The following is a 27998-nucleotide window of genomic DNA, read 5'->3' as shown; positions in this document are numbered from 1 at the left end:
CTTGAAATGTAGATTTGTCATGATTTTTTGTAACAATATTTTGAACACATTAAATATTCTAAAATTAAAAAGTAATTGAAAGCCGAAATAGATATTTAAGACGAGAATGTATAAATTCGTTCAAGCATTTAAATATTTCAGGAACTATTAAATAACATTTCATTCAAACAAGTCTTACTGTAACTTTAGATAATTAACAAATATTTTTCTAGTAACTACAATTCATCTTTATTCTTTTTCCTTTTAAGAGCTAAGTCATCATGCTGGAACCAGGTAGCGTAGACCCTGAGCGGTTCTGGCGAGGAGTGCCTGTGGAAGGACACCGGGCGATCTCGTGCGAGCACTTCACGCGGGTAATCTTGCGGACGTGCCTAGATAAATGAAATGCTTAAAATCTTAAATATTGTATCATTTTACAAATACGAAGGCTACCGAGCATGTCATCCTTAAGGCTCGAATTCAAAGCGGAAACCGACCTGGTGGAACAGCGGCGAGTGGGTGAGCGAGACGTTGTTGCGCAGCGCGCACGCGCCGAGCGCCATGTCGTCGGGCGCGGCGCGCGAGGCGCAGGCGCACGCCGACAGCGCGCGCGCCGCGCCGCGCGACAGCGCCGCGCCGCCGCCGCCCGTTATGTAGTCGTAGCCTTGGGACGGTCCGATTTAATATACACTGGGGTAGCAGTACCGATCGATGATCACATTAGGAACGGACATGTATGTATATATGGTCTAAGTGTTTCTAATTAGTGCACTGTTAATTTTAAACTAGACATTATCCAAAGGTTTTTGTTTCGTTCAGAGTAAAAGCTAATGGAATCCATAAGATTGAACAATTTGATATCTGACCTTTACCAACGGTCTCCTTCTTGCCGTATCCGTAACCATATCTTTCTCCGAGAACTGTGATGTCGGAACCGCCTCGAAAGCAGCTTAGCAATTCACACAGCCGCTGGACACTTTTGAATTAAATTAACTTTGTTCATTGGAAAAAGTGGAAAAATTAACATATATTACTACAGAAAATCACGTATGTCTTATTTACTTAAATAATAATGAAGTTGTTCATGATTTTATACATATATATAATTTAACCATATTAATTTACATCTTCAACAATCGCACAATTCAAATTTCAAATACATAACCAAAAAAAAAACGGTGGCACTTCCATACCCCAAAATAGTATCATCATCAGCAAGAAATATCCATTTGATGTTTGGAAGATCTTTCACTCTCTTCACAACTTCCTTTAAAATGGTGACCGTTTTTAAGCAATGGCCCGTTTTCGTGTTTGGCACACCGATATCTACAGCAGGGAGTTCAGGATCTGCAGAAACATTTTACGCTGATACTCATTCTTTCGAGTCATTTTAACAGGAATGTGGATAAAGTAAATATGACAATGTGTGAAATTGTAAATAATCAACTGCGTTATAAATAAATATATAAACAACGAACATTCCACTGAACTGTATAACACTTCAAAAAAACTTGGTGCTGTCACCAGTAAGTTTATAATAGGTACTTACTATAAGTCATACACACTATAAACCATAGGGCTTTGAGCATACCCATCTATTTATATATATATATATATATATATATGTATAAATATATATAATTCTATTGCTAAACAACAAAATTTAGTATTACAGATGAAAGGATATTATTTAGTTCCCGAGGTTGGCGGCGTTTTTGCGATGTAAGGAATGGGTAATATTTCTTGCATCATGTCTATGAACCGTGGCTACCACATACTATCAGATTGCCTATTCGCCAGTCCGTCGGGTAGACTATATATATAATTATATATATTTAAATAAAACGTTTTTTTCCCAAAAAAAAATAATTATTTTACTTCTAATACCAAGAATACATTTGTGCATTGCGTCGAAAATACAACCGCTACTGAATTAGTGAGCACCCATATACATAACACACAAATCTTAACTATACTTTTCTATGTACTATATTTATAATTTATTTAGTCTACACTAATACAACAATATTTATAATTTTAAAAGCCAAGAACGTAGAAGACCAGACTGACAGTGATTATTCTATTTATGGAAATTCTCATTAAGAACTGAGACAATAAGATAGTCCTGCGTAAGTCTTAAAAGTTTAAACCTTTATAAAAATTATAATTGCTATCGATAGTGCAATGGATATTAAATGTAGATTTTCAACCGAAGATCACGAGTTCTTTAAAAAACATTCGAACCATAACAACTTTTATACTTTATTTCGTGCTCGGTGTTGAAAGAAAACATTGTAAGGAAAAATTGGACCGGTTGTATAAAATATTTATCAGTTATGTATCCACAAACTCCAAGAAAGGAGATTCATGAGATGTAGCGGGACATTTACGCTGTTACATTAAAAATAAAGTGTTAGGTGAAGATCGTCAGTTGAACTACAATAACAGTAGAACAAGTAACTCAAACATATTTCTTGCAAATGTTAGTGAATCTCAAATTAAATTAGAAACCGAGGAAACTCCAGTGCACGGACACAGATTTTGCACTTATCCGATATTCTTATTTTTTTAAATAATTATCATAATCTGTTTTTCTAATCTATCTAACATTCCTGATATCTTATATATCACTATTGAAAATTACATAAAACTCTAAAAGTACGACAGGAAATATTTAAGCTGAAGGACAGTGGTCGCAGCACGCAGTATATTGAACGATTTTATTTAAGGGTAAAAATCATGGATAAGAGGATAATCATATATACATACTGTAAAACTTATTATCACCGGGGGTCCAGATTAATCTCTTTGTTTTGATTTGCATTTTAAGAGAGGAAGAGTTAAAAACGATCATTCGATCCATAGTCGAAATTGAAACGATAAAAAATGTACTATATGACAAAGACTAAATGTATATACTATTGCATAATAGGATATTTGACAATGCGAAAAATAAAATGTCAATTGTTGTAATCAGTATATATTATGAGCTTATTATAGTTTCGTTAATAAATGTTTATTTATTAACGAAAATTGAAAATAATAATTAATTTATCTCAAAAATCTATAAATATAAATGTTTTTTTTTTTTACGTTTGTCACGTGACACAAAACGCCCCTGATTGGTCGGGTTTATGATGACGACACTTGCTTGTTAACCTCGTTTGCCTACTGTATGTGAATTATATGTGCCAGAGATTTGAATACAGGCAAGTGACGTCACCGACCCCATTACAGCGCCATATTGTCAAAGTAGCGTTTTTGCGCGCTATTTAAATATGCAATTTTTTAGCAAATATGTACTAGAATTTAAAAAAACACTTTTACTGGGTTCCTTAAACTCTACTAAATAATATAAAATGGATTTTAAAAATAGCCTATTCATACAATTGCATATGTGATAAAGTTACTGATGGGGCAATATCTGTAATTTTATTTGTAGTATAATTTAGGTATTAATGAAACGGATATATATATTTTTATATGCCTAATAAACACATTAAAACCGTATATTTCGTCTAGCTTAAATATGTGGCAAACAAGCAGTAGTCTCATCTGATGGAAAGTGACTACCACCACCCATGAACATCTGCAACACTAGGGGGCTTTTAGAGGTGAGCCTTTAAGAAATGAGTAGGCTCTTTTCTTGAAGGTGTCCAAATCGTATTAGTACTGAAAATCCGTCGGCGCAAAATGGTTCCACAAAGTGGTTGTGTGAAGCACAAAATGACTTAAAAATCACGCAATTGAAATCGAATCCAATCGATAAATCAATGATGCAATCATTGATTTAATCTGTCAAATAGTTAACGTTGGACGTATCACTAAGATCAACATTTTCCGGATCTTTATAAATACGAGTATAACAACAAAGCAATAGAATTAGATCTCTAAGATTACAAAGACAGGATTAAGTTCGTGACATTTGGATTGCTAAATAGTCTTATCTCCATAACGACTTGCCTTTGAGTTAACCTGTCGTCTTTTAACTTTCAAAGCGTTTAATCATTAAGTTTAACGAAATCTAATAGATAAATTTTTAAAATAATGCGTTTTATGATTATTATGATACGATATTTTCGACTATGCACAGAGAAATTTCAAACGATGTCAGCAGTCTGAGTCAGAAGTCTTAAAGTGGACTTAAATGATCGTTAATTCATCATAAAATGCATTCAATATCTTAATAACAATCTGAACTCTGCCGTAGACGCACAATCACTACTAATATATATATTTTTAAGAAGCCACTCATCGATATTAATTTTTTAAATACCATTTCTTATGGATCCAATTGACCACCAACTTTGAGAACTATGATGTTATGCTCTTTATGTAGCTACACTGGCTGACTCATTGCTACCTTGAAACCTGAACACTTAATACCAAGTAGTGCTGATTGGTGGTAGGATGAAAGGCAGTAATGTTGAGTGGGTGGTACCTACCCAGAAACTCACACATGAACCCAACAAAATTCATATAAAAATAATAAATTTCGTGCTAAAAAATTTTATGCATCGTCAATTGCCGAAGACAAGAACACATTTTCAAACTTACCAGATTTATCACTGAAGAATTGCAGATGTGTCACGTGTTTTCCCCAAGTCTTCTTCACCACCTTTGCTCTGGTAGAGTGGAAACCTGTCCAAGTTTTCACTGCAAAATATATAGAGTCCTCAGCAATAGGACTGCCCTGCCAGGACAAAATATTTAGTTTGCTATGGATTATGAACTGTAAAAACCTTAAGACTTTCTAAGAAGTATAACCAATTAGCTTATTCCTTATTGATATATGTATTTCAACATAATTTAAAAAGAGAATCAAAAATGATATAACTTACGCATATATCAAACTGTCTAGGATATGTGGCACAATTATCTCCGGAAACAATGCAGAAGCTCAGATCAGGGGTCAATAACGGTCCTGGACTAGTGCTATCCCCATACACGAGTTGTGCCAGTTCGAACGCAGGATCAATAGAGAAATCTGCTTCCAGCTTCCTCTCGTCATTTTCTATTTGATTTACGAGCCTGTTGATATTTTTTATAAATTACAAACCTTGACATTTCTCTAACCTGGTTCTACCGTAAGTCTTACCTGTCCATTAATTCTATTCTCATCGCGAAACCATTTGCAAAATGGGGATACACAAAACCACCATCGTCTTCCAAATCCTCGTAAAAGGCAAAATGATGTATAATTGTTGGTTCATCATCACTTAGAGGGTAACCGATCCACATTGTATCCTAAAAAGAAAAGAGTATTTTCAATTCATTGGGTTTGAATTTTCTCTTAAGTTCTCTGCTATTCAAGATGAATAGAATGTGTAAAATACTGGCAGGCTTTATTTACTCGTTTCAAAATAAGAATTCAAGAAATATAAACTACCAATTATCTAATTATTACCTTCTGATTGTCAGCTGCTGCTAAAGCTTCAAATAGTTTACTGCAACGTACAGCAGTATGCGGTTCGACAAAGAGAACCCATCGTACATCTGTATTTTTGTATTTAGTGACTAAGGGCCTCAATAGAGGAATTATCGTCCAAGCCCCCGCTACGGGTATATCTTCATGTGTTATGTAGACTTTTGGTGTAAGCTACAATATAAAAGCACTGTATATATTATATCATACAAAGCCTAGTAAATTTGGTCACAAGTAACGACTGAACTTTACCGACAAAAGATCTCGCTTTATTTATGTTACAATTCAGTTAAGATAGTTATTATAAAATCTTAAGAAGTAAAACAAACTTCAAATCGTACATAAATTCTTAGAACAGCTTATATAAATACTTTTGTTATTTCAATTAAAGTTTTTAGAATTTACTTTTTCATTTCAAATATCGCAAAAAAAACAATTATTACCTTTTCTAATTCATTGACTTGATTTTCTAAGTCTCGTTTTAGGCGACTTGCGACACTTGCGTGATATGGCTCTGGTTGACTAACTATAGTAAATACAACGTTTCTTGAACCTGAAAATTATTTTGGACTTGATAAAACAACGCATTTAGCTAAAAAGGAAGCATACACCAAAAATACAAATAAATCCAATGAAAAATAGTTTCCAATAATCCATAAATTTCGATTGTAATGCTGCTTGGAAATAAAAATATACACTCACACAAAAACGGCTTTCAGGGCTAAACCACTTAACCGAATTTGATGAAAACGCAAGCGAAGACGCGAGCGACAACTAATAATAGATATATTTTAATTTTATGAATTTTCGCAACCTATATATTACATATAAAAAAAATACTGTACGTGGAAGCAAATTGTTTAACATAACCTGTCGTCGCAAAGAAACGAACGGTGTATCATCAGTGTGTTTACATTACCTAAAGGAGATAACGTGTTCGACGTAACGACATTATCATCAAATTATGACAAATAGCTTCGCACGTCGATCGAAGCCCCGCTGGAATCATCAATCAGAGGTTCACGTGTCATGGCTATTAATCAGGTGTACATGAACTTAGGGTACGCTCAATGATGTATCGGCATGAGATATGCGATACCGCAGTCTATAGGCTTATTGATTGAGAATTATGATGCCGAGGCAATTTTAGATAACTCATCCCAGAGGAGATGCTAATTGAAATATAGATTTTGATTAGAAAGCTGGAGAACTTGAACGGTATGTAGATACTGTTATTGATTTGAAAATATAGCATTTCGATAAACTCTATTAATAGTTCGACAATTTAATAAAATAAGTTACTAAATCTTATTCTGATAAAAAACATTAAAATAATTTGAATAATTTACACGAAAAGTCTATGAAAATACAATTAACGTGATCATGCACAAAACTGTTTGAACAAAGTTTCTTACAAGAAATTGTAAAATTTTATCTATACTAATCGCAATGATCGATAACCCAAAAAACATTTTTTGTAAGACTATTCTCCGATTTCTAAGACCCTAATTATCCAAATTTATGAAAGATTGATTTTAATTGGTCGATGGAAACCAATTATGGCATAGGTGACTAATGAGCTTTCAGTATTAGGTTGAATTACTAAATTTGTTTTGATCGTCATTTAAAAAATAGCGATAAAAACAAAGATAAAACTTTGTTAATATTTCAAAAATCAGTACAAAGTATAATTATTGTTACATGATATTCTAAATGGACTTACTAGATACATTTTTGGCAGCATATAAACCCAGTTATTATCGCTCTTAGTTTAAACTTGAGAATACACAGAGGGAATAAATTACATCTTTAATAGCATCTTAACGGAATAAAGTGTGAAAGATCCTCCCCAAAGCATCGAGGATAAATGCCAGCAATTCATAAATATATATTCATTTCTAAATATTCAAAACAAATCGATACCGATATTAATGCGAGGTGAGAAAAACGTAATGATAATGCTCCGATGCTGATGAATTATTCAGCAGATAATAACGTCGGTAAGTTTAGTGCAATCTAAAAGTTAGCCTAAGATTTATGGTGAGGAAACTTCGCGTGTGGAACCTTGAAGGCGTGTCAATAAATTTTACTAGTACAAGTGAAACGTGACGTGGTTCTAGTATTTTTGCATGACAACGTTTTGAAAAGGCAAATTTAAAATTTTAAATCCCGTTGAGAAGATTTGATCAGTCATTCTTAGTCATATTTGCATTTTATTTTTTTGGAAAACAATAAACTTAATGACAAATCTGGAGGACTGAATGAAACTATGCTTGTGCATTAAATCAGAACGAAAATTTCACCAAAAAAATATTTTTCTTTCAGATTTTAATTCAGCGTTCGCATTAGTAATACTAAACTAGTGTTTAATTTTAAGTAAGTTAAATTATACAAAAATATAAGTGTATTGATAAAAAAGTAGAAAATTAACAAGACGGGAACCTAGTCATAAATAGTACATAAAAAAGGTGAAGCTGTTATGAATTGATTTGAGGCTTCTACGTTGGGTGCAGTTTATTAATAGATTTGTCTGTAATACAACATTATAATATACTTTGTAAAATCAAATAAACATATTATAATCATGTATATATTTTTAATTTAAAAGCCTGGTAAACGTTCTCACACATCCATAGTGCAATTATGAAACGATTAGAAGATTAATGTATCAAGATGTATTTTTTTTTCAAATCTTTGTACGAATCGTAATTTCTGGATATCGTCTAGTTTATCCGAAAACAGCCATCGAATGAAATGAAGGAGATAGCTCATTACGAATCCATTTCCGCGATACGTACCATGAAGAACTGCAATGAGTTTTTAATGTCTCGCACCTCAGGTGATCGTTTGCATTATTCATTGAGGGAACTCTGGCTGCTCTCAGTTCGCGGATTTATCCCACTCGGATTTCGCTTTCAGAGATAGGCCGGTCGCGGATAAAGAGAATGAACGTAATGTTCCGAGAGTGATAAAGTGACTTAACGTTTTATTCGAACGTGTTTGCTCAACGATTTATTTATCGTCAAATATGCTGAAGGTTTGTATTTAAATTCACTCCAACTTAAAGCGAATGAATATTTTTTTATAAAACTGACAATAACGTATATCAAATGAATTCGAAACACAAATAGTCGGAACTAACACGTGTCATCGAGTTCCAATAACAAATTCACTACAGTCATTCGATATTCCATTGCCACAGCGAAATCAATTTAGTTCAATTTTACTGAAACTTTTCCAACTGAATCCTGGATAAGGTGCAAATAGCATTTGGGAGCATTAATAATTCGTCGCCATCGTAGCAAATGGACGAATTTCATCCGAATCTATCGGGATAACGGCGACTGTCGCTGCGCGATGGAACTGAATCTCTGGTTAGACTGCCTCAACTTTAAATTGCAATTTTTTACAAATTTTGAATGCATTCTAAAATTTTATATTTATCTGTTATTGGTTAATAAATGTATATATTGATAGATTGTTGTCTTTATCAGTATTAAGCTGTAATGTCACATATTGAGGAAATAATATATATATACTAGCTGTCCTTCTCAACTTCGTCCAGTTGAAATAAGAATTTTGTCAACTTCCTGATCATATAACAAGATACCAGTTTCAATCTAAACCATCCACCGACGTAAATACAAACATAAAAATTTATCGAATTTTTTCCAACCGTTTAGGGAGTTCGTTTACGGAATATTTATATAAATAAATCGACCAAGACAAAACAGTTTAGTATCTTTTTCTCCTCTATTTGTCAACCGATTTTTTTCCGTCTCTGTCAGCTATTTACGAATGTTTTTTCTGAAATATTCGATAATGACTATGACCGATTTGGACCACTGTATGAATACCAGTGAAAATAAATATGTGTACGCATATAATTGCCACTCACGTAAGCTCTAAAGTAACGGCATTAGACATAGAAACGTTACACATTTAAACAGTACGATGAGACAGAAACGTCCACAGCACGAGGTCTCCAGGTGACAATGCACTTCAAATTCGGTACAATCAGAGCACACAAATCTGTCGAGAAACTCACTGCACACTCGCTGCTGGCTGAGAGCTCACATCAATAATTCGAGCTCGTAGATTCGACGAGATCCTGTGGGATTTCATTCGATGCCGAATTTATAAGGAACGAATGATTTCAATTTGACGCGAGGCTTAGGAGGAAGGTGTTTTTGTGTTAAGACAAAGAGGTCTAACGGAATATAAATTCAATTATGTTACTTAAATAGAAACGAATAAACATTTTCCTCTTTCTACTTTACTTAAAACACGAGCGCTTGAAATTTTATTCGTATTAGTATTGTATTAGTAGTATTGTCAGTCCAAGTAATATGATAGGCACTCACACATGCACAAATTACAAGGAAACCACCTGTATAGTATTTTTTTAATAGTTATTTATCTTGAGATCAAACGTTTCTAAAAAAGACCGTCTTAATAATATTTTGAATTTATTTATACGATATTAATGAAAGGTAATCCCTTTGGTGGATACTTTCCAACGAATAAATTAACATGTCACGAGTATTCATATGGCATACAGACTTCCTCGTAATCATTTTCTTCACCGCCGAGGTCGAGATGAATATTATTATAAACACAAATTAGGAACATGAAAATTCAGAAATGAACCCGCAATCATCGGCAAAGATTGTTCGTTTGACGTGGTATAACCATATGGTTAGCCATAGTTGGACATATCGGCTTATCTAATAAATAAAAGAAGCTTACCAAAGAAACGATGGATGGATTGTGTGAAAGACGATATGGTTAGAAATAATGTTACTTGTGAGATGTCGTCTGACAGAGAAGTATGGAAGAAGAAGACATGCTGTGCCGACCCCAAGTAACGATTGGGATAAGGGCAGGAGGAGGGATGGAGGAAGAGAATGCATCAAGAATACTAGGGTTTCGTTGTAAATATCTTGAGAAAAATTCATCAATGATTTAACTAATATTGAATCTTAGAGATCTTAGGGCAGACCCCTAGTTAGATATTAGCTGTATGTATAAATCGCTTTTACACATTACAGTAAATTGAAATTTATTGAAAAAAATCTACGTATCCGAAATTAAACTATTATTACATAAGGTTTCGGTGTAGTTGGTAATGGAATGAGAGTTCAAACGTCTATGAAATCGTTTGTATTCGAATGTATTGGACATTTATTGAGAGAACCCAAGCGTCACATCGGTCTCGCTTAATGTAAATGATTATTTATACAATACGTTACACGAATTCAGGGCTTAGATAGTCCTGAATTATGAAGTCAATTTATAGAATAGAGATTTGAAATATAGAAAAACATCCTTATGTAATATTCAATATTATATATTTTTCCGTAGATATATCTGATAAATTCTGTCATAGCTGTATTAACCAACCGCCACTTCTAGTGACGGCTGCTTTCAGTGGCAACAGTCCATATTAAATCGAGCCAAAACTGTTTAACTTTTGAAAACAGTACAATAACAAAAGTTTCCACCCACTGATAGTTAACACGTGAAATCGCTAACAAATTCATAATATTATTTAGGATGTTAAATAAATAACCAATAATAACAATAATAACCAATATTTCTACCCCCTATTAATTAAATAGTAAAATACCTAACTACCTAATTATATAAATTACTAACTAATTTGATACACAAATCTAGTACACTACATTCAAATTTCAAAAGTAAATGAAATTAATTACAGAGTAATAATTTTCAAAGCAATCCCGCATCAGATTCGAAGCCGTACTTTTAGCGAAGTAGGATTAAGAAAGTTTACCCAAAAGATTCCAATACACTATTTCCTCTTTACTTACAAACGGAAATTCAAATAAGACTACCTTTTATCAGATTTAAGTTTCTGATTCGACCGGGCTTCAACTCCGTTTCTCGAAATGCACTTACTGATGCGAATTGGTCTCTGATTTCTGGACGGAATTGTGAAATGGAAAGAAGAGAATATCTCAGTTGTCGAAAAAGTTTGAAAAAGATTTATTTGAATTGAATGATTTCGTATTCATAAAATAGTGGGACTTGTTTAAATAAGAATACTGAATCATTCGTCATCTAATGCAAAGTGGTCTCAACCATCCCTTAACGACAAAGCGCCATCCACCTTTGGAGCTAAAATCGAAAACCCCTTGTGCCTATAATTACACTGTCATACAACCCCCCCATACGAAATACACCAATACTAATTATTGCTGTTTGGTGGTATAGTACCTGATGAATAACTTACCCAGGTCGGTTTGTACAAAGCCCTGCTACCAAGTATTTTAATTAAAAATAACGTTTCATTTCCCATTTTTTTTAATTTAGATTGTTTATATATACCATCAATGGCGCATTTTACCCTCAGTCTACATATAGTAGAAAAAAAGATACTAAGTATAAAATCGTCATCAAATATGCATATAACATATTAATTTTCTATAAATACTATAAAACAAAGCATCTGTCTATATATCCGCTTACTTCGATCCGGTTTACACTGATAAAAAGAGCGATAAACGAGGAAGTTTTGTATACATAATTTGTTAATATTTTGTGTTTGTTAATATTTTAAAAACTGTTTTTGCACGCTTACATGACCTTCCTTTGGAGTTCAAGTTTACTTCATACCAAAATTCGTCAAATTCGGTTCATTGGTTTAGTAGTGAAAGAGCGACAGACAGACAGACAGAGTTACTTTCACATTTAAAAGATAGATATATCACAGATTCCAAATTACGACATTACAAGATCCTTAAATAATATGCTCCCAGAGATAAACACTTACACATTAGGCGGAGAAACCATCTGACTAATTAATTATTTATTGAGTGAGTTTATTATATTTTTACTTTCACTATTTAAAATTTATCACGGGGTAAAACTCTATTTTTTAATCTTGCAAAATCGGGACGGGGTAAAACTCAATTTATTAATCTTGCAAAATCGGGACGGGGTAAAACTCAATTTTTTAATCTTGCAAAATCGGGACGGGGTAAAAGTCTATTTTTTAATCTTGCAAAATCGGGACGGGATAAAACTCTATTTTTTAATCTTGCAAAATCTGGACGTATTATTACTAACCACTAGCTAGTAATTAATGTACATATGTATACATTTTAATCCGCATTGGAGCATCATCGTGTGATCAACTCCAATCGTTCTCAAAATGAGAATCACTCTTAGCTCAGTCATAGAAGTGAGTCAATTATAAAATTTACAAACATTTTCTATTCTAATCATTATAAATTAATAGAGTACCCGCTGAACCAGTGGCTAGAGAATATAATCAAAGAAATCGGTGTGTACCTACCTAATTTATCCGATAAAAAATATTTATTAGTGAGACTGTAGAAGTCTATAATATCAAACCATACTTATTAAATAATTATTTTTAAAGCTAGTACTAAAAATTACTTTAAATAGACGTATCAATAGCATTACGGCTTTAATTATAGCCGTTAGTACAACGAATTTTATCGAGAAATTACATTGAAAACCCTATAATTATGTTTCTTTCTTGAATATATTGCTTTAAATATGTATTAAGGACCTAAGGTGGCTATTAAGATTTTTATTCAAAATAATATCCTACCAAATTAAAAAGTTAATTAACAGTATGAAGCACCGTTTGGTCTCCTACAATCAACTCATCAGTATTAAATATGTATTTAATATCTTCGACATTGATCTAGTTAACTATTTATTATTATTTAAGTAATTATTTATAATAATATTTTCTTTAATAATGTAAGTCATATTCATTTTATATTACATCGACTTATTTGTAGATTTCATTGTTGTCGGTATGGTACCCTCTAAGGGGATCACTCAAAATCAGCGTCCAACTATGGGGATCATTGTATGCTTCCCCGAGTTCCAACATAAGCCGATTGATGATAAGCTTCTTCTTTGTGTGGGTAACACTACTGTACACATATTATTATTATAATATAAATAAAGAAATTCAATTTCAAGTAAATAATAAAACACTCGTACGCGATTGGACAGAACTTACAAATCAGAACAATAATTGCTCTCATAATAAATAAGGATAAAAACCCCTGCAGATAATATAAAACAAAGACACTAAAACAACATTGTAAGAAGCCGAAAATTTTACAAGCGTTTTAAAACCAAATTTGCTATATTAACAAAACTCATACACGGAGCGAATTTGAAGCGTGGCGACATCAAAATCCGCAATAATGCTAGAACAATCTCGACAAACAAAGGATGCACTGAACAACACCTACTGTACCTAGAAGAACCGACTACATACTAAGTTGACAAAGTACACACGCTAAATTATGCAAGATACGGCACCGAGGCTTTAAAAGTTGCTCCTACCGAGTTCCTTCATAAAGGACAAACTGTACCTGCACGTTTTTTGGTACTCTTTTATAACTGTTTTAAGTTATTGCGAGTAAAACGCAGTTTCATTAATGCCCGGCTTCTTTAAACTCACATATAATTATAAGTTGGTGATATTCGTTTGAGATTAGAACAATAAAAGAGTTTTTTGTGGCATATTCGTACGTTCTCTTTAATGTTTGCTAAAACTATGGCACATACATAAAAAATATGTCTAAATAATATTTATATATTTTGTTGTAAATGTAAGGTCATATTAATATTAATGAAGATTTCAGTTTTACATAGAATTTATATTAAAATATATTGCTAACTATCAAAAATCATAATGAATTATATATACTTTTAAACCTTTTTCACGAATCATTTTGTCCACTAGTGAATACGTACAAAGTAGTTTATGAGTTTATGACGTACAGACATGACGGAAGGACTTTATTTGATAATATGCTTTAAGTGGTAGTGCCACACTGCATACCTTCGGGTTGCAGCCGAATGGGCTGGCACGCCCGGGGAAGTACCACTCTCTCACTTTAAATCGGCGTAAAGTGGTAGCTATACTACCGCGTTTCGTCCGGTATGTGAGAGTCCTGGAGGCCCGACCCCCTCCCCCCCAAAATATAATGGTTGTGCAGAATTTGGTTTTATTACCCCAGGAGGATACCATCAGCGACTGCGGTGGAGAATCCCTCTCTGGGCATCCATACTCAGTACGTACACCACCTGAGCAGGGATGCCCAGGCTGCCCTCCGAATTTTGAGGGGGGCAATTTTGCGCTCGCCACTGTTGTTGTTGCAACCACTACCACCCTCACTGTGGACTTTTGCAACATAAGGGGACTCAACTCCAAATTGAACGCCGTCCACTTTCACCTTGAGACGGCGAAGCCGGCCTTGCTTTTTGTTACCGAGACCCAGATATCCTCTCCTGCCAATACGATTTTTCTCTCTTACCCCGGGTAAAAATTGGAACATCCCAGAGGCAAGTTCCAGCCCTGGTTTGGTCATTTCTGCTAATCGGCTTCACGCCGAAAATGGGAACGCTACCAAGACTGGGCTATCGCATCGGCGTCTCGTAATGTAAATAGCAGCGCATTCAGAAAGGAATATAACTCTGCCTCTAGGTCCTTCAAAAACGTGATAGCTAAGGCGAAAACGGAGTACATTGGCAGAATCTTGGAATACAGTTATTTTTTTTTGTAATTTAATAAAGAAATAATACATCTTAATGTACGATCAGAAAAGTTAGTGTAATATACATTATACATTATTGAGCAACACAAAATTTACATAAGAGCAACATTCCCGATGACTAAACTTCCCGCAACCCGCGCGTTCCCCTCGAGAAAAATATCGGATGTCATTAACTATCATGTACCTTTTAATATTACAATTATAATAATACTCAACGTTGTATATAATTTTCTGACATTACACGATCGTTCTACATTCAGTCTAAAGTTCGTTCTTAAAGTATAATTCTCAAATAATATAGAATTACTATAGCAAAGATATTTTAAAGACAGAGCCACGGACAACACTAGTTTCATTTAAAATTTGTGTGGAATTTTAAAAGCAATCGAGTAAGTGATGGCAATCCATTTAATGGAAATCTGTTTGTAACACTTTATAATGTCGGTAAGAACTGTATTGTAACTTTCCGCTCGCTATTTGTTTTAACTTTAAAAGGAACTGATAAGAAATAGCACTTTCATATTAATATTTTTGTTTCTGAAACTTTATATATAGGTACTCCTGTAAATAATGTGATGCAATATATTGCAATATTTTTCATATTAAAACATATGTACTATGTCTATCTATCTTACAGCAGAATTTAAATTCATATTACGTACATAACATACACTAGCAGCCTGTAAATTTCCCACTACTGGGCTCAGGTCTTTTCTTCCTTTGAGTAGAAGGTTTGGAGCATATATCCACCACGCTGCTCTAATGCGGGTTGGTGGATACACATGTGGTAGAATTTCGTTGAAATTAAACATATGCAGGTTTCCTCACGATGTTTTCCTTTACCTTCGAGCACGAGATCAATTATAAACACAAATTAAGCACATAAAAATTCAGTGGTGCTTGCCTGGATTTGTACCCGCAATCATCGGTTAAGATGCACGCGTTCTAACTACTGGGCCATCTCGGCTCACTGGACCATCTAGGCACTCTCTCTCGGCAAATTCATATACCTTAGATTATATATACATATATAGATTGAATGTCGCACTACAAAAGATAGGATGTCAATTAAATTCTTAGTTCAATGGCTTTTAGAACAGAAATGAAACAAACGAGCCAACCTCATTATCTTCGTGTGCGTGTACTTAGTGTCCAACTGTTTGTCCACAATTTGTTTTTATGCTGTCTCAACTTGACCAGTCTAGACTTATAAATAATCAAAGTCATCAATGCTTATGTGATTGGATTACTATGTATTCATTAAAGGAGTAGCTCGATCGTAGATTGTTATATAAGGGAAACGCATAGTGTCGTGGCAGTTGATGTAATTGCCGTTTTGGAATTCCTTTCATTTTCAACCATGTATTTCTATTATGTCTTTTGTTTCTCTTTTATGTATCATCGAAAAGGCAAAGGTAGTCAACCAAACAGTCCACTACGTCTATGCCTGTATTTTAAAATAATTAAAAAATAAATTTTGATTAATTTATATTCAAAACAAGCGATTGCTATAAATAGTTAACAATTATTGCCTTTGACTATATGACATAGTGAATATTAGATTAAGCTAATGCGAATTTATAATGACGCCAATAATAACATAATTCAATTAGCAGTTCTCTAACATAGGTCTATAAACAATTAGTACACCCAATTCAAATTTAATGCATGTAGGTTTGAATACTAATCGTACTATCAATACTTAGAGCATTCTGATGTTGTAATGAGAGCTATAATATATTTGTCACGATAATGCCGTGATATTTGTATAAATAAACGACCTGAAGACATTGTGATGAAGAAAGGACAAAACTGCCCGTTACACCAAAACCTATATTCTTTTTTCAAATTGAATTAAGTTTATCCATCAAAATTCGGGACATACAAACTTTCCGGTTCATAACACATACGGTTTTCGTCGCGTACGTTGACGGGACATTACTATCCCAGGCTCCGAGTAATGTTATACGAAGAGAAAGTTAATTAACCAAGTTTATCCTATCAACTTGTCTTGTAAATGATGTCAGGAAGGCTACCTTCATGACCTTTTCCAAACACAAGAAGACAAAAGACAACAAAAATTGTGATAGGATTGAGACAATATCATTGGTCGAGAGTTTATGTAATCTGTGATATTAATCATGGATTCTCGAAAAAATTGCGCGTAAAGCTTGTAGCAAATTGTATGGACTACGTAAATTAAGATTTTTGTTTACCTTTATTCTCTTTTCGATTAGAATCGGCTTTATGTGAAGCTTAAATTAAAGCGAAAGTTTGATCTATCTAATTATTCCTGTGATCTCCCGACCGAACGGTCTGTTCCAAAATAAGCTTTGAAGAGCAATTTGAGAAACTTTGAAATCAAATGAATGTCAGTTTTTATGGATGTCGATGTTGTATGTACTAAAGACAATTAAATAACTACAATGTCTTTTGGAGGATGGTTCACTATAGATGAAGACAAAATGCATAAATCATAATGACATAACTGAAGGATTTGACAACGATTTTTTTTATAAATTTGGTAGGCCGGTATGGGGTCACGAATTCCATAGACATTGGCAATTTGACGCCGTAAAGAATTGTAACCATTAATAACATGGCAAATGTGCCACCATGCTTGAAGACAAAAATATGATATCTCTTGTGAGTGGTGTTTAACTTCAAACTGAAATAAACCAATACAAAGTATTGTTGCTTTGCGGTAGAATATAAGACCAATATAAATTGGTGGTAGTCCTTGGAAAGATAGTATGTAATATTTTATATGTGAACTTAACGGGCGGATCCTTAATATTAGGAAATAATTAGACCACAGTGTGGATAGAGAAATATTTAGTAGCTGCCGATTTTTATATCATAATCTTCAGCTGAAATAAATTCTATTGACTGTATCGACAGTATTTTATTGGCGTAAATATTTCCGTATGTGTATAGCATCTGGTTCCGTATGTCTGCTTCGCCGGAAATTCGCGTGTAAGAAGCTTACGAAAGATCTTTCGCGTCAGTATATTTTATAGGGCTTAGAAATGTATACACATCATATTTATGAGCTATACGCCGGAAGTTCGTCTGTGTATATATTCAATATAATCGCAGGAAACTATTTGTGGATAATTACTATATTAAGGAAATATACTATCATATTGTGTGTATATTAAATAAGGTTATATGTTAAACAGTTAATAAATCGGAAGCTTTTATTGAATGTGCTAGTAATTATACGAAATAAGAGTTTTTTTTTTTTAATCTGTAGCTAACCCAGTAATGTCATATAGGAGGAACCCTGCTGAAGGTATTATTTAGGGAACTAAACACTTAAAAAATACACACATTTCATTTACTATAGGTAATGTAACGTTTACTAAAAAGTTTAATAAGAATAACAATTATTAAGTTTACTTCAAAATTTTCACGGAAGAACTTACATGCTTTTGTGCGGCGCTGATGATGCCACTGAGAATAATGAAGAATACTACCATTATTCTTCCTCTTAAACATTTTTGAATAAAATTTCGGGATATTACATGTTTATATAATTAATGCTATTCGAGCGAAGTTTGGGCAAGACGTTAGTCTTATTATAAATTATGAAGGAAAATATATAAAAGGACTTAAAACAAATAAACATATACGAAGATACCTCATTAAAATCAGATCATTAGGACTGATATGTTTACATAGAAAATCAAATTTTCAATATAAAGTATATATATATGCCTACTTTTAAACAGTGCTAATTATATTTAATATATAAAATACCATACTCTATCTAAAAAAAAAAATTTACTAGTTTTTAAAACATGCAACATTTAACCTCAAATATACTTTTAATATTTTAAATTACTCGTTTTATCAGTAAAATGACGTCACAACGATACACGACGATAAACGGTCACGTGATCTCATGTATGAAAACGCGATTATTAAATTAATAAACTTATGTATAAAGTCTGCTCGTACGACGCTCAATTTAATATAACTCGACTGGCCGGGAAATCATTTCTCGCCGATGTCTTTGTGCAAAAGTGTAAAGTTAAAAGTAAGAAAATTTTCATGTCAATAAATTATGACTAAAGTTATTTGTGTCTCATTTTAAGTATTATCAAGTTATTGTTATTATAACTTAAGTAAATAATAAACCTTAATTATATGACTATTTTTCTCATTTGAAGGCGGAAATATTAATAAAAAAACATTCTGTATATTTCAAAGCTGTTCCTTAAAATGCCTCTTAACAAGAGAGATTGGAGTTATAGCCACCACGCTCCTAATCGTTTGTTTTTATCGACATTGTATATACCTACTTATTGTTAGACGTAAATATAGACACGAAAGCTGCTGAAAAGATTTTAATTACAAAGATATTAATTATTCAATTAACCGTCAGAAAAAAATTGTTCCAAGTCATTACCATAATATGAAGATTAGACTACATTTCAAAAATCGATAAGTTTACACAATTCACAAACAATTAAAACATTTATATTTAGTAGGATTTTAACCGTGGCATTAACGCGTTTCGACGGCACATACGACCTCCGCCAAAAGTCAAATCGATGAGAAGAATTGTATGGCAAGTACCAAATTGTGATGTCCTCCTGACCAATTTCCGTCATATAGGCAAATCTCAAGAGATTCCAGCAAACTTCGCAGCGCGTAAGGTGAGCGCAACACAGGCACTCTCAATACCCTAACTTTCATAATCTGATGGGACGGTAAACCCTACACGATACGTGCATTCCAAAGCTCAATAACTCGATATCAGTCCCTAGGGATTGAACCCAGGACCTCGAAATCAGCGGTGTTATACTGGTCACAAGACCAACCAAGTATATATGTATATTCAAAAATCGAAAATCGGAATTGTATATTATATTATATTATAGCGCTGCTTCTCAACGAAGATTGGTTTTAGTGTATGAATTAGTACACAACGTCTAATCTATAACAGAGACGATACGTAATCGTCTTTGTTATCTAGGCATTGTCATCGTGTCTAACCAAGGAGAAGCCATGTAACGCATCTTAACCGATTTTATGCAAACATTTCACTAATTGAAAACAAATCAGTCCTAATCGTAAATATAACCTTTTTATTTAAAGTTTTATATTAATTTGACTTGACTTGACATCTTGAAATCAAATTAATCTATTTATGAAATTAATTTAATCTTATAACTCAAGTAATTGACGGACATTGAATTGCAATAAGTTTATCTTCTTAATTTGAAAATTACCCGCTGCAGACAATTAAACTTAAAATATTATTAGTAAATCTTAAACAGATTAAAAAAGAAGCCTTATTCCAATAAATGAATTCAAAAGTTGTATTTTTTTTTTATTATATAATGCGCTTATTTTTCATAATTCCACATTTAAATATATCTCTAAATAAATATCACACCAATAAAAAACGACAATAGCGTGAGAATGGAAACGTGTTAAAAAAATATTACTAATCGATAATGCCGTGTCCGAACCTATGTATATTGGAAACATTTTGTAGGTAATGAAAACTAAAAGGATAAAATAAATAAATATAAGTTATTCTTGTTGATTCTGAATTTTATTCATATTTACTAATTTTATTTAGTGTGGCCGAGGTTTTATAATTTTTTTTTCGAGTTACAACAAAAAACCTCAAACCAGGTTTTTTTTAAACAAGCTACATAGGTAAACTAGACTTGACACTTCAGTGTGCGTCTCATATCTGCATTGTTCTTCAGTTACAGTGTCTTTACTGTACTTATATATTTATATTTACCCCAAAATATTTAAGTTAATCCAATTAGTAATTTCTGCTTGTATAATTTGAAATCGAAAACACTATTATGCATTCATTAATGCACAGTGCATTTCATTACAGCAAAAATATTTTCAATAAATAATTTTTGTTTAATACTTGCATGCGTGATATCAATTCAAAATTATTCCGTAGGTAGTTATTTTCATTTCAAATTAATACAAAGTACACCGTTAAACAGAAACAATAAATCTACAAGTTTAATCTGTGCCGCAATAATTTTTGTTACACATTAAAAAAATTACCATTATATAAAAATGTTATACATTCAAAACTTACCGAAACTTGTCGCTGTTTGTATTAAAGTGAATAACGTCAAAGCCGTAACTGAAACAAAAAATAAATAAAAATAAAATATAAAAAATAAACTGAAATTAAATAAATAAAATTATAAACTTTTAATAATGTCCTTAAATTATACTTTATGTTTTTTATTATATAGAATATTCACGAAATACTAAGAACAAAATAATTCGAACGCGTCTTTTACCTTTCGCAAACATTTTGGCGGGAATTTGCGCGGGAAACGTTCTGTACCCCCTACGAACGAAACGAAACTGCCGCCCTTACCGTATTCACCGTGCCGATACCGTAGACGCTAGGCAATGAACTTACATATATGTTATTATAACGTAATATTACCATTTGTTCATATTAAACATTAATTTTTTTATCAACTGTATACGACGCAACAGCATAGCAATTGCTTTACCCTGAATCCCTGTATATATATTCAAATTTTTAAATTCAATATTTAAGCACGACTCTTACACGTGGAGCGTCAGAATAAAAGTCGGGTTGGAAACCCGGGCTTGAGAAGAACCAAAATTTTAGCTCGTTTAATCGATTTTCGGTTTTAATCAGATGATTATATTAATTAGGAATAAGGTCTAATAAGATAAAAATAAGTCATTCTAATGATGATACCATGATCATTTTAATACCTTTCATAATTCGAATAGTAATAAGTACCCTAAAAGACTAATATTAGAAGACTACATGCATTGTGTAGAGTGTATGCCGGATACTCTTACGGTGTTCCATACGGGATGGTTTCGTCCTGACCGATTTCAAACATAGCAGCCTATCTCAAGGGACACCATGTAACCCAGGGTATTTGTTAAGGTGCACAGTTGTACACATTCTCTCACAATTATAATCCGATCCGCAAATCCGTCACGACCGAAGACAGTTCGCGCATGATAAACGGCTTTATAAGCTTTCTAAACACGGGTTTGTACAATCTTCCTCCTTCCAGACTCCGGGCTGTTACTCAGAATTTTTCGATAGACAAACCAAATAAATTTTCATTGGTCCGACCTAAGTTATAATAATATTAATTAGGTTATAATATTATAATTATATATAAAAAAATCACCTATTAAATTACAGTATTGTCTTTGTTTTATAGGTAGGTATATATGTATATCAAACAGTGGCATCAAACACCAACCCGGAGACAAATCGTGAATGTTTTTTCTTTTAATATTATATAACACTGCAAATATCTTCACTGAGACTGTAGACATGATCACCTTCATTTTTATTTTATCGCATAGGTGGGCGGACGAGGATATGAGCCACCTGATGGAAAGTGGTCACCACCGCCCATCGACAATAGCGCTGTAAGAAATATTACCCTTCCTTACATCATAAATGCGCACCAACCTTGGGAACTAGATGTTATGTTCCTTGTGCCTGTAGTTACACTGGCTCACTCACCTTTCACACCGAAACATAACAATATTGAGTACTATTGTTTGGCGGTAGAATATCTGATGAGTGGGTGGTACCTACTAAGACGGGCTTGCACAAAGCCCTACCACCAAGTAAATTTTTAATTTATAAAAAATATATTTAAAAAAATATATGATATGTAGTAGGTATACAAAAGAAACATTACATGATATTAAATTAAAAATTTCAACTGTCCAAAACTGAGATAACATATTCAAATGTACTTTTGTCCTTTTTTGGAAGTGCGAGGCCGTTTTATCCGAGGGCACGCTGTACGCCGCCTATGATATTAAAATTACTATACCTAAAATTTACATTTGTATCGCAAACAAACTCCACGGCTCTCGTACTAATTCGTATCACCGAACGTCTTCTATAAAGCTAAACTAATATTATAAATGCGAAAGTAACTCTGTCTGTTACCTTTTCACGCTTATATCGCTGAACCGATTTTGATGTAATTTCGAATGAAGATAGTTTGAGACCCGAAGAAATATATAGGCTACTTTTTTAATTCACCTCATGAGAGTTTGGGGGGTTTGTATGCCATAGGTAAAACTTATGAATAATTTGATAATCAGTAATTAAACTGAATTATAAAAAAAATCAGTATTCTTCATAATAAAATCTTCTGACGCAAAAGATAAAGAAAACAACAGCCTTCTTAGAACATCGTGAATATTCAGTGTTCACTGAAGTCTAATATAAACTTTGATGTACTTTAAACTAGACGTGAAGGAAAGCGTGGCAGTTACGTTAAATTCTTCTTCACGGTACGTCTATAATTTTATAATACTACCTATTCTAATATTTTGTCTTGCCTAGGTCTGTAAAGTATGCGATTCATAATATATGTTAGAAAACATTAGTAAACATGTCAGCATGAACAGAAGGACCTAGCCCTAAAAATATATATATATATGTAGGTATTTCTTTGTAGTTTTCCTTCAATACAAATGTTTTATGTAAAGGTAAAAAACAATACTTATAAAACCGATTATTACACAGCGTAGAAACTCAATTTGTGAGCAATATATATTTCGGTTTCAACAGGATTGTATAAAATTCAAAAATTTGTAAAAATAAAAATAAAATTGAAAAAGACTTTTATGTATAAAAGCTTATACATAATATACGTATTATGCTTATACATAATTTATGTATAAAATTATACCAATAAAATTGGCAACAAATTGCATTGGTTTTTCAAATTATTTATTTTTATAATTTAATAAGAGGATTCCAGAGCGATACGTCTAAAAAAATATCAGCCAATGGCTCATAAGCTTTTAATTCGCACGTCAGTGTCTATACTGCCATTATAAAGTACCTATTAGGTATATATGACGCAGGCAACTAGCTTAATTAGCTATTCAATGCTGTGTTGCAGAACTATCGATAGTTTAACTATTGATAGTTGACCTCGAAAACTATTCAGGATATCGATAGTATCGTTTTGAATACTATCGATACTATCGATATTATCGATGGCTTTGTGTGAGCTATGCTATTGATAACGGCGATAGTATCGATAGTAAGCAATACTATTGGTAGCAGCGATACTATTGATATTATCGATAGTATCGATAGTTTTGGACTATCGATAGTCAGTGAATTAATTTTGAGAAAAGGATAATGACGAAGTCAAAGTTCTCATTAATGTTTCTGTTGTTGTATTTTTTTTGAAGTGCGAGTTTGGACATCGACGGTCGTATGCAATTATGTAAATTTTACACATCTATTTTGTCGTTACATGGCTTACTAAATAACTTATCATGAGAAAGTAATACAATCGAAAAATTACTGACTATCGATAGTACAAAACTATCGATACTATCGATAGTTTAGGTTAAAACTAATAGTTTTTGCAATACTATAGATAGTATCAATAGTATTGCTCATGAGGAGCTATCGATACTATCGATAGTATTGCCACGTGATAATACTATCGATAGCCTATCGACACTATCGCTAACACCTTAACTATCGATAGACTATCGATTATCGATAGTCGACTATCGATATGCAACACTAATTCAATGAAACGCATATCCACTTTATTAAGCAGCGCTGTTCAATGACACTGACACTCAGACAATTCATTTCTGTTAATAGAATAGGAAAACAAGCTTTAGATCAGTAGTTCCCAAATTTATTTTTCTCGTGGACCACCTATTGGCATGTGTCCGTAACCACAGTTTGAGAGAAACACTAAAATATGAACTAAATTAAAATTTGTTTGTACCTTTGGCATCAAGTACTTATAGTGGTGATCAAGTTCATGTCTGAACAAGCATTAAGCATTCTCGGGCGGATAGTGCTTTGCAAGTCTGTACACGAAATTGTGCGTAATATCGAATACGCAAGTTTGGACAAGTAACAGTCGCTTGCCTTATTAAAATATTATCTGCTTTGTTAGATACTTAAAACAACGTAGGTAGGACCTTATAAAAACTATGCTTACATTTTTGCTCTTTACTATCAAAAGCAGATAAATTTTCGTGGACCCCCATTAACATCTTATGCACCCCCATTTTTCATTCACGCCTACGTAGACCCCCAGCAAGTCTCCCGTGGACCCCTGGGGGTCCACCTGGACCAGTTTGGGAATCACTGCTTTAGATTTTCCTTTTTTTTTAAATTGGTTAAAAAGGCCCAAATCTCTAGCACTATTTGGTCTTCTCGATCTGACTCCTAACTTATAATTCTTTGTTCCTGAGATATTACCAAAAAAAATAATTGTAATTCTAACCTTAAAATCAACAATTTCGGAACTAAGTGGCCTTTGGCGTTTCGAGATGTACCCCCCTTTCGCGCCTTCAGTTTCTTAAAAAACACTGTAAGGGTAAGACCGACAAGACCATATTGAGTCGGTTGAGTGAGTTAACATAATCGGGTTTGTGATAAATAGAAGTAGAAATAAAGGTGCGATTTTATAAATATTTAGCATCTAATCAAATATTATATTATGTTCCATCTTGAACTATCAATATAAATATTTGATACATGAGAGTCCCTATTCTATGAATGGAAGATGTAATGGCGCGTCTCTATCAAAAAGGTGGTTGAATGGCGCCCTTTAGTAAAATGTCTAGGCTGTTAATTAAAAGGCAAATTTACGCCTATATTGCCGTAAATATTTGTAAAAAATCAAAGAACTAAAACAAAATTGTCTAGAGTGATGCCTATGAAATTCATTTAGGAAATCACTCACATGGACATAATCATTTTAAAAAGTATATGTTGACTTTTCTATAAAAATTAAAATAAACAAACACCAATTAACTGACTGTGTTTTATTATCAAAGTAAGCTCTGTATTAAAAGAAAACAATGTCTTTCAGAACACTTTGTTACGTTAGATAATAAGTTTAAGAAACTCATTTATAAACCTTGCCTAATAAACCATTACAATTGTAATGAATAAACTACATTATTTTGTTTGTAGTTATATTTGTAGCCCTTTTTTTGCGGTGTGGGCTTCTCTCATTAAGGTTTAACAATAATTACAATACATCTGATCTTATTTCAATTGGCTTTGCTGGCTTGAAAGACATATTTTTTTAGAAGGATAGGATATTCATGATAGCCTGATTACACTAAGCTGCTCTGTTGTGTTGGTGGATAAACATAAATAGTACTACTGTACTGCATGAGTACATGAAAATTGAGTATGGCTGGCAGGTATTCTTGGGATAGAACCAGCAATCATCAGTCAAGATTCAGGTGCTTTGAGTCTTTTAATATTTGTGCTCTCCAAAGAATCTAATGAATATTTAAACTATGTTAATTTTTAAACAGGATGAATAAAAAAAAACTGCAATAATATTTCAGGCAGTATGATTACTTGAAATGACGCTATAATGCTTTATTAAAAAGAAAACTATCAAATCAAAATACTCTTTATTGTACACTAGTAAACACATTATTTAGTCACATTTAAAAAAGATGCACAAGAGGTGGCTTTATCGCTTAAACAGTGATCTCTTCCAGGCAACCTTAAGGTAGAGGAAAGAAATAGATATAGAAAGAGGTAACGGTGTACAAGGCAGATATAAACAGTGAAATAATAATATATTTAAAATAAAATAATGTATAGTACCTGATATCTAACATGCATACATTTATATGTATGTATCTAATCAGATTATTATCTAATAATTTTAAACTAAAATTCTCACGAAAATATACAACACTGCAAGATAGTAAGGTTTGAGGATGCTTTTAAATGAAGCAAGTGATTGTGCATGTCTTACTTCAACAGGAAGAGAGTTCCACAGACGAACAGCCTGAACAGTAAAGGAATTTGTATAGAAGGAAGTCAAATGACTTCTCATTATTGATTTCTAAAAGTAAATTATCTACCTATTTTATAGCAATGTATATAAATTACATTTTTCTTATTCAAGGTACATAATATATATTTTATAGACATTCTTTTCAAGTGCTGGTTAAATATAAACACAAGATTTTCTTAAAAGTTAAAATAAACCTATAATACTACAACTACTTTTAATAAATAAATATTTAAAAACAATTAAAAATTCAAAAAAAAGATTCAATACTTAAAAATGAAACAATTTTTTTACTGAATCTCATGAAGAGGATAAGTCACAGTAAACGGAAGGAAAGGTCAAAGGAAGAACATTTTTATACAATGAAGTATAATTATAGTATATATTTTGGAATTGAATAAACAAACTTTTTATAAGGTAAATACAGTTCACTGACTATGCATATCATACACCTATACATCAGCCACTTTCATTTGCAGTCTGTACTTGACAGGCTATGCAACAATAGTCTAATAAAGTTGGATAAATAAAAAATAAATATAGAGAAAACGAGAAACTACTGAGTGCAATTCTTGATGGCAGAGACTACATAACAATCTGGTGGTAGTATTATATTAAATTACCAATTAAACATAGGCCATATAAAGAAATCTACGACTGGATATTCCTACTTGATAGCGTATATATTAGAATACAATGCTTTTAAAACTTTTCGAAGTATAATAATGGATACAGTTTATGGATAAATAAAAAAAATTATCTAACATCTTTGAACAGAACTACATCCTCAATAACTAAGTCAAAGAAAGAAAAACTTGTACTTCTAAAGTTTTTAATCATATTTATTTAAATAGGTGCATCATTTGTTTTATTTCAGTTAAATTAACAACATAGCAAAGATAATCAGTGCAAAATTAGATATATTTTTTTATTATGACTGAAGTCATACGCCGGTTTTTTACCGAAAAAAAACATACGGTAACACTTTTTAATGTTATTGTAGAAAAAAATATGAATCTTATTTTATACTCACCAATACCCATCGTTTAAATAAAGCTAGATCATCTATTTATGTTTTATAATGTATTTTTTTAAGAAATACTAGCTGCGTTCCACCATTTGAATTATTTTTATATGTTACTTTTATTTATTTTGAACTTTTGACAACTAAAAGTTAAGTTG

General features: G+C 32.6%; 1 protein-coding gene across 2 annotated transcripts; it reads right to left on the bottom strand.

Moving 5' to 3' along the window:
• On the bottom strand, window positions 1–27990 carry LOC113396313 (beta-1,3-glucosyltransferase). Of its 2 annotated transcripts, none has more exons than XM_026634210.2 (11): window positions 21276–21339; window positions 21065–21112; window positions 5848–5957; window positions 5387–5578; window positions 5078–5226; window positions 4821–5010; window positions 4537–4672; window positions 1173–1326; window positions 846–955; window positions 477–643; window positions 1–371 (listed from the first exon to the last, which is right to left on the bottom strand). In XM_026634210.2, exons 1-11 carry the CDS (start codon window positions 21286–21288, stop codon window positions 216–218), a joined length of 1425 nt encoding a protein of 474 aa, XP_026489995.1. In that variant the 5' UTR covers window positions 21289–21339; the 3' UTR covers window positions 1–215. The 2 variants fall into 2 exon arrangements, with proteins under 2 accessions (XP_026489995.1, XP_026489996.1); XM_026634211.2 differs by lacking the exon at window positions 21276–21339 and adding an exon at window positions 27850–27990 and having other exon boundaries at window positions 2–371.
• Window positions 27991–27998: the final 8 nt, after the last annotated feature.

Source organism: Vanessa tameamea, chromosome 8 (genome assembly GCF_037043105.1).
Source record: "Vanessa tameamea isolate UH-Manoa-2023 chromosome 8, ilVanTame1 primary haplotype, whole genome shotgun sequence".
NCBI lineage: Eukaryota > Metazoa > Arthropoda > Insecta > Lepidoptera > Nymphalidae > Vanessa > Vanessa tameamea.
The sequence above is the reverse complement of the archived record's forward strand: the minus strand, read 5'-3'. Positions and strand labels throughout refer to the sequence as shown.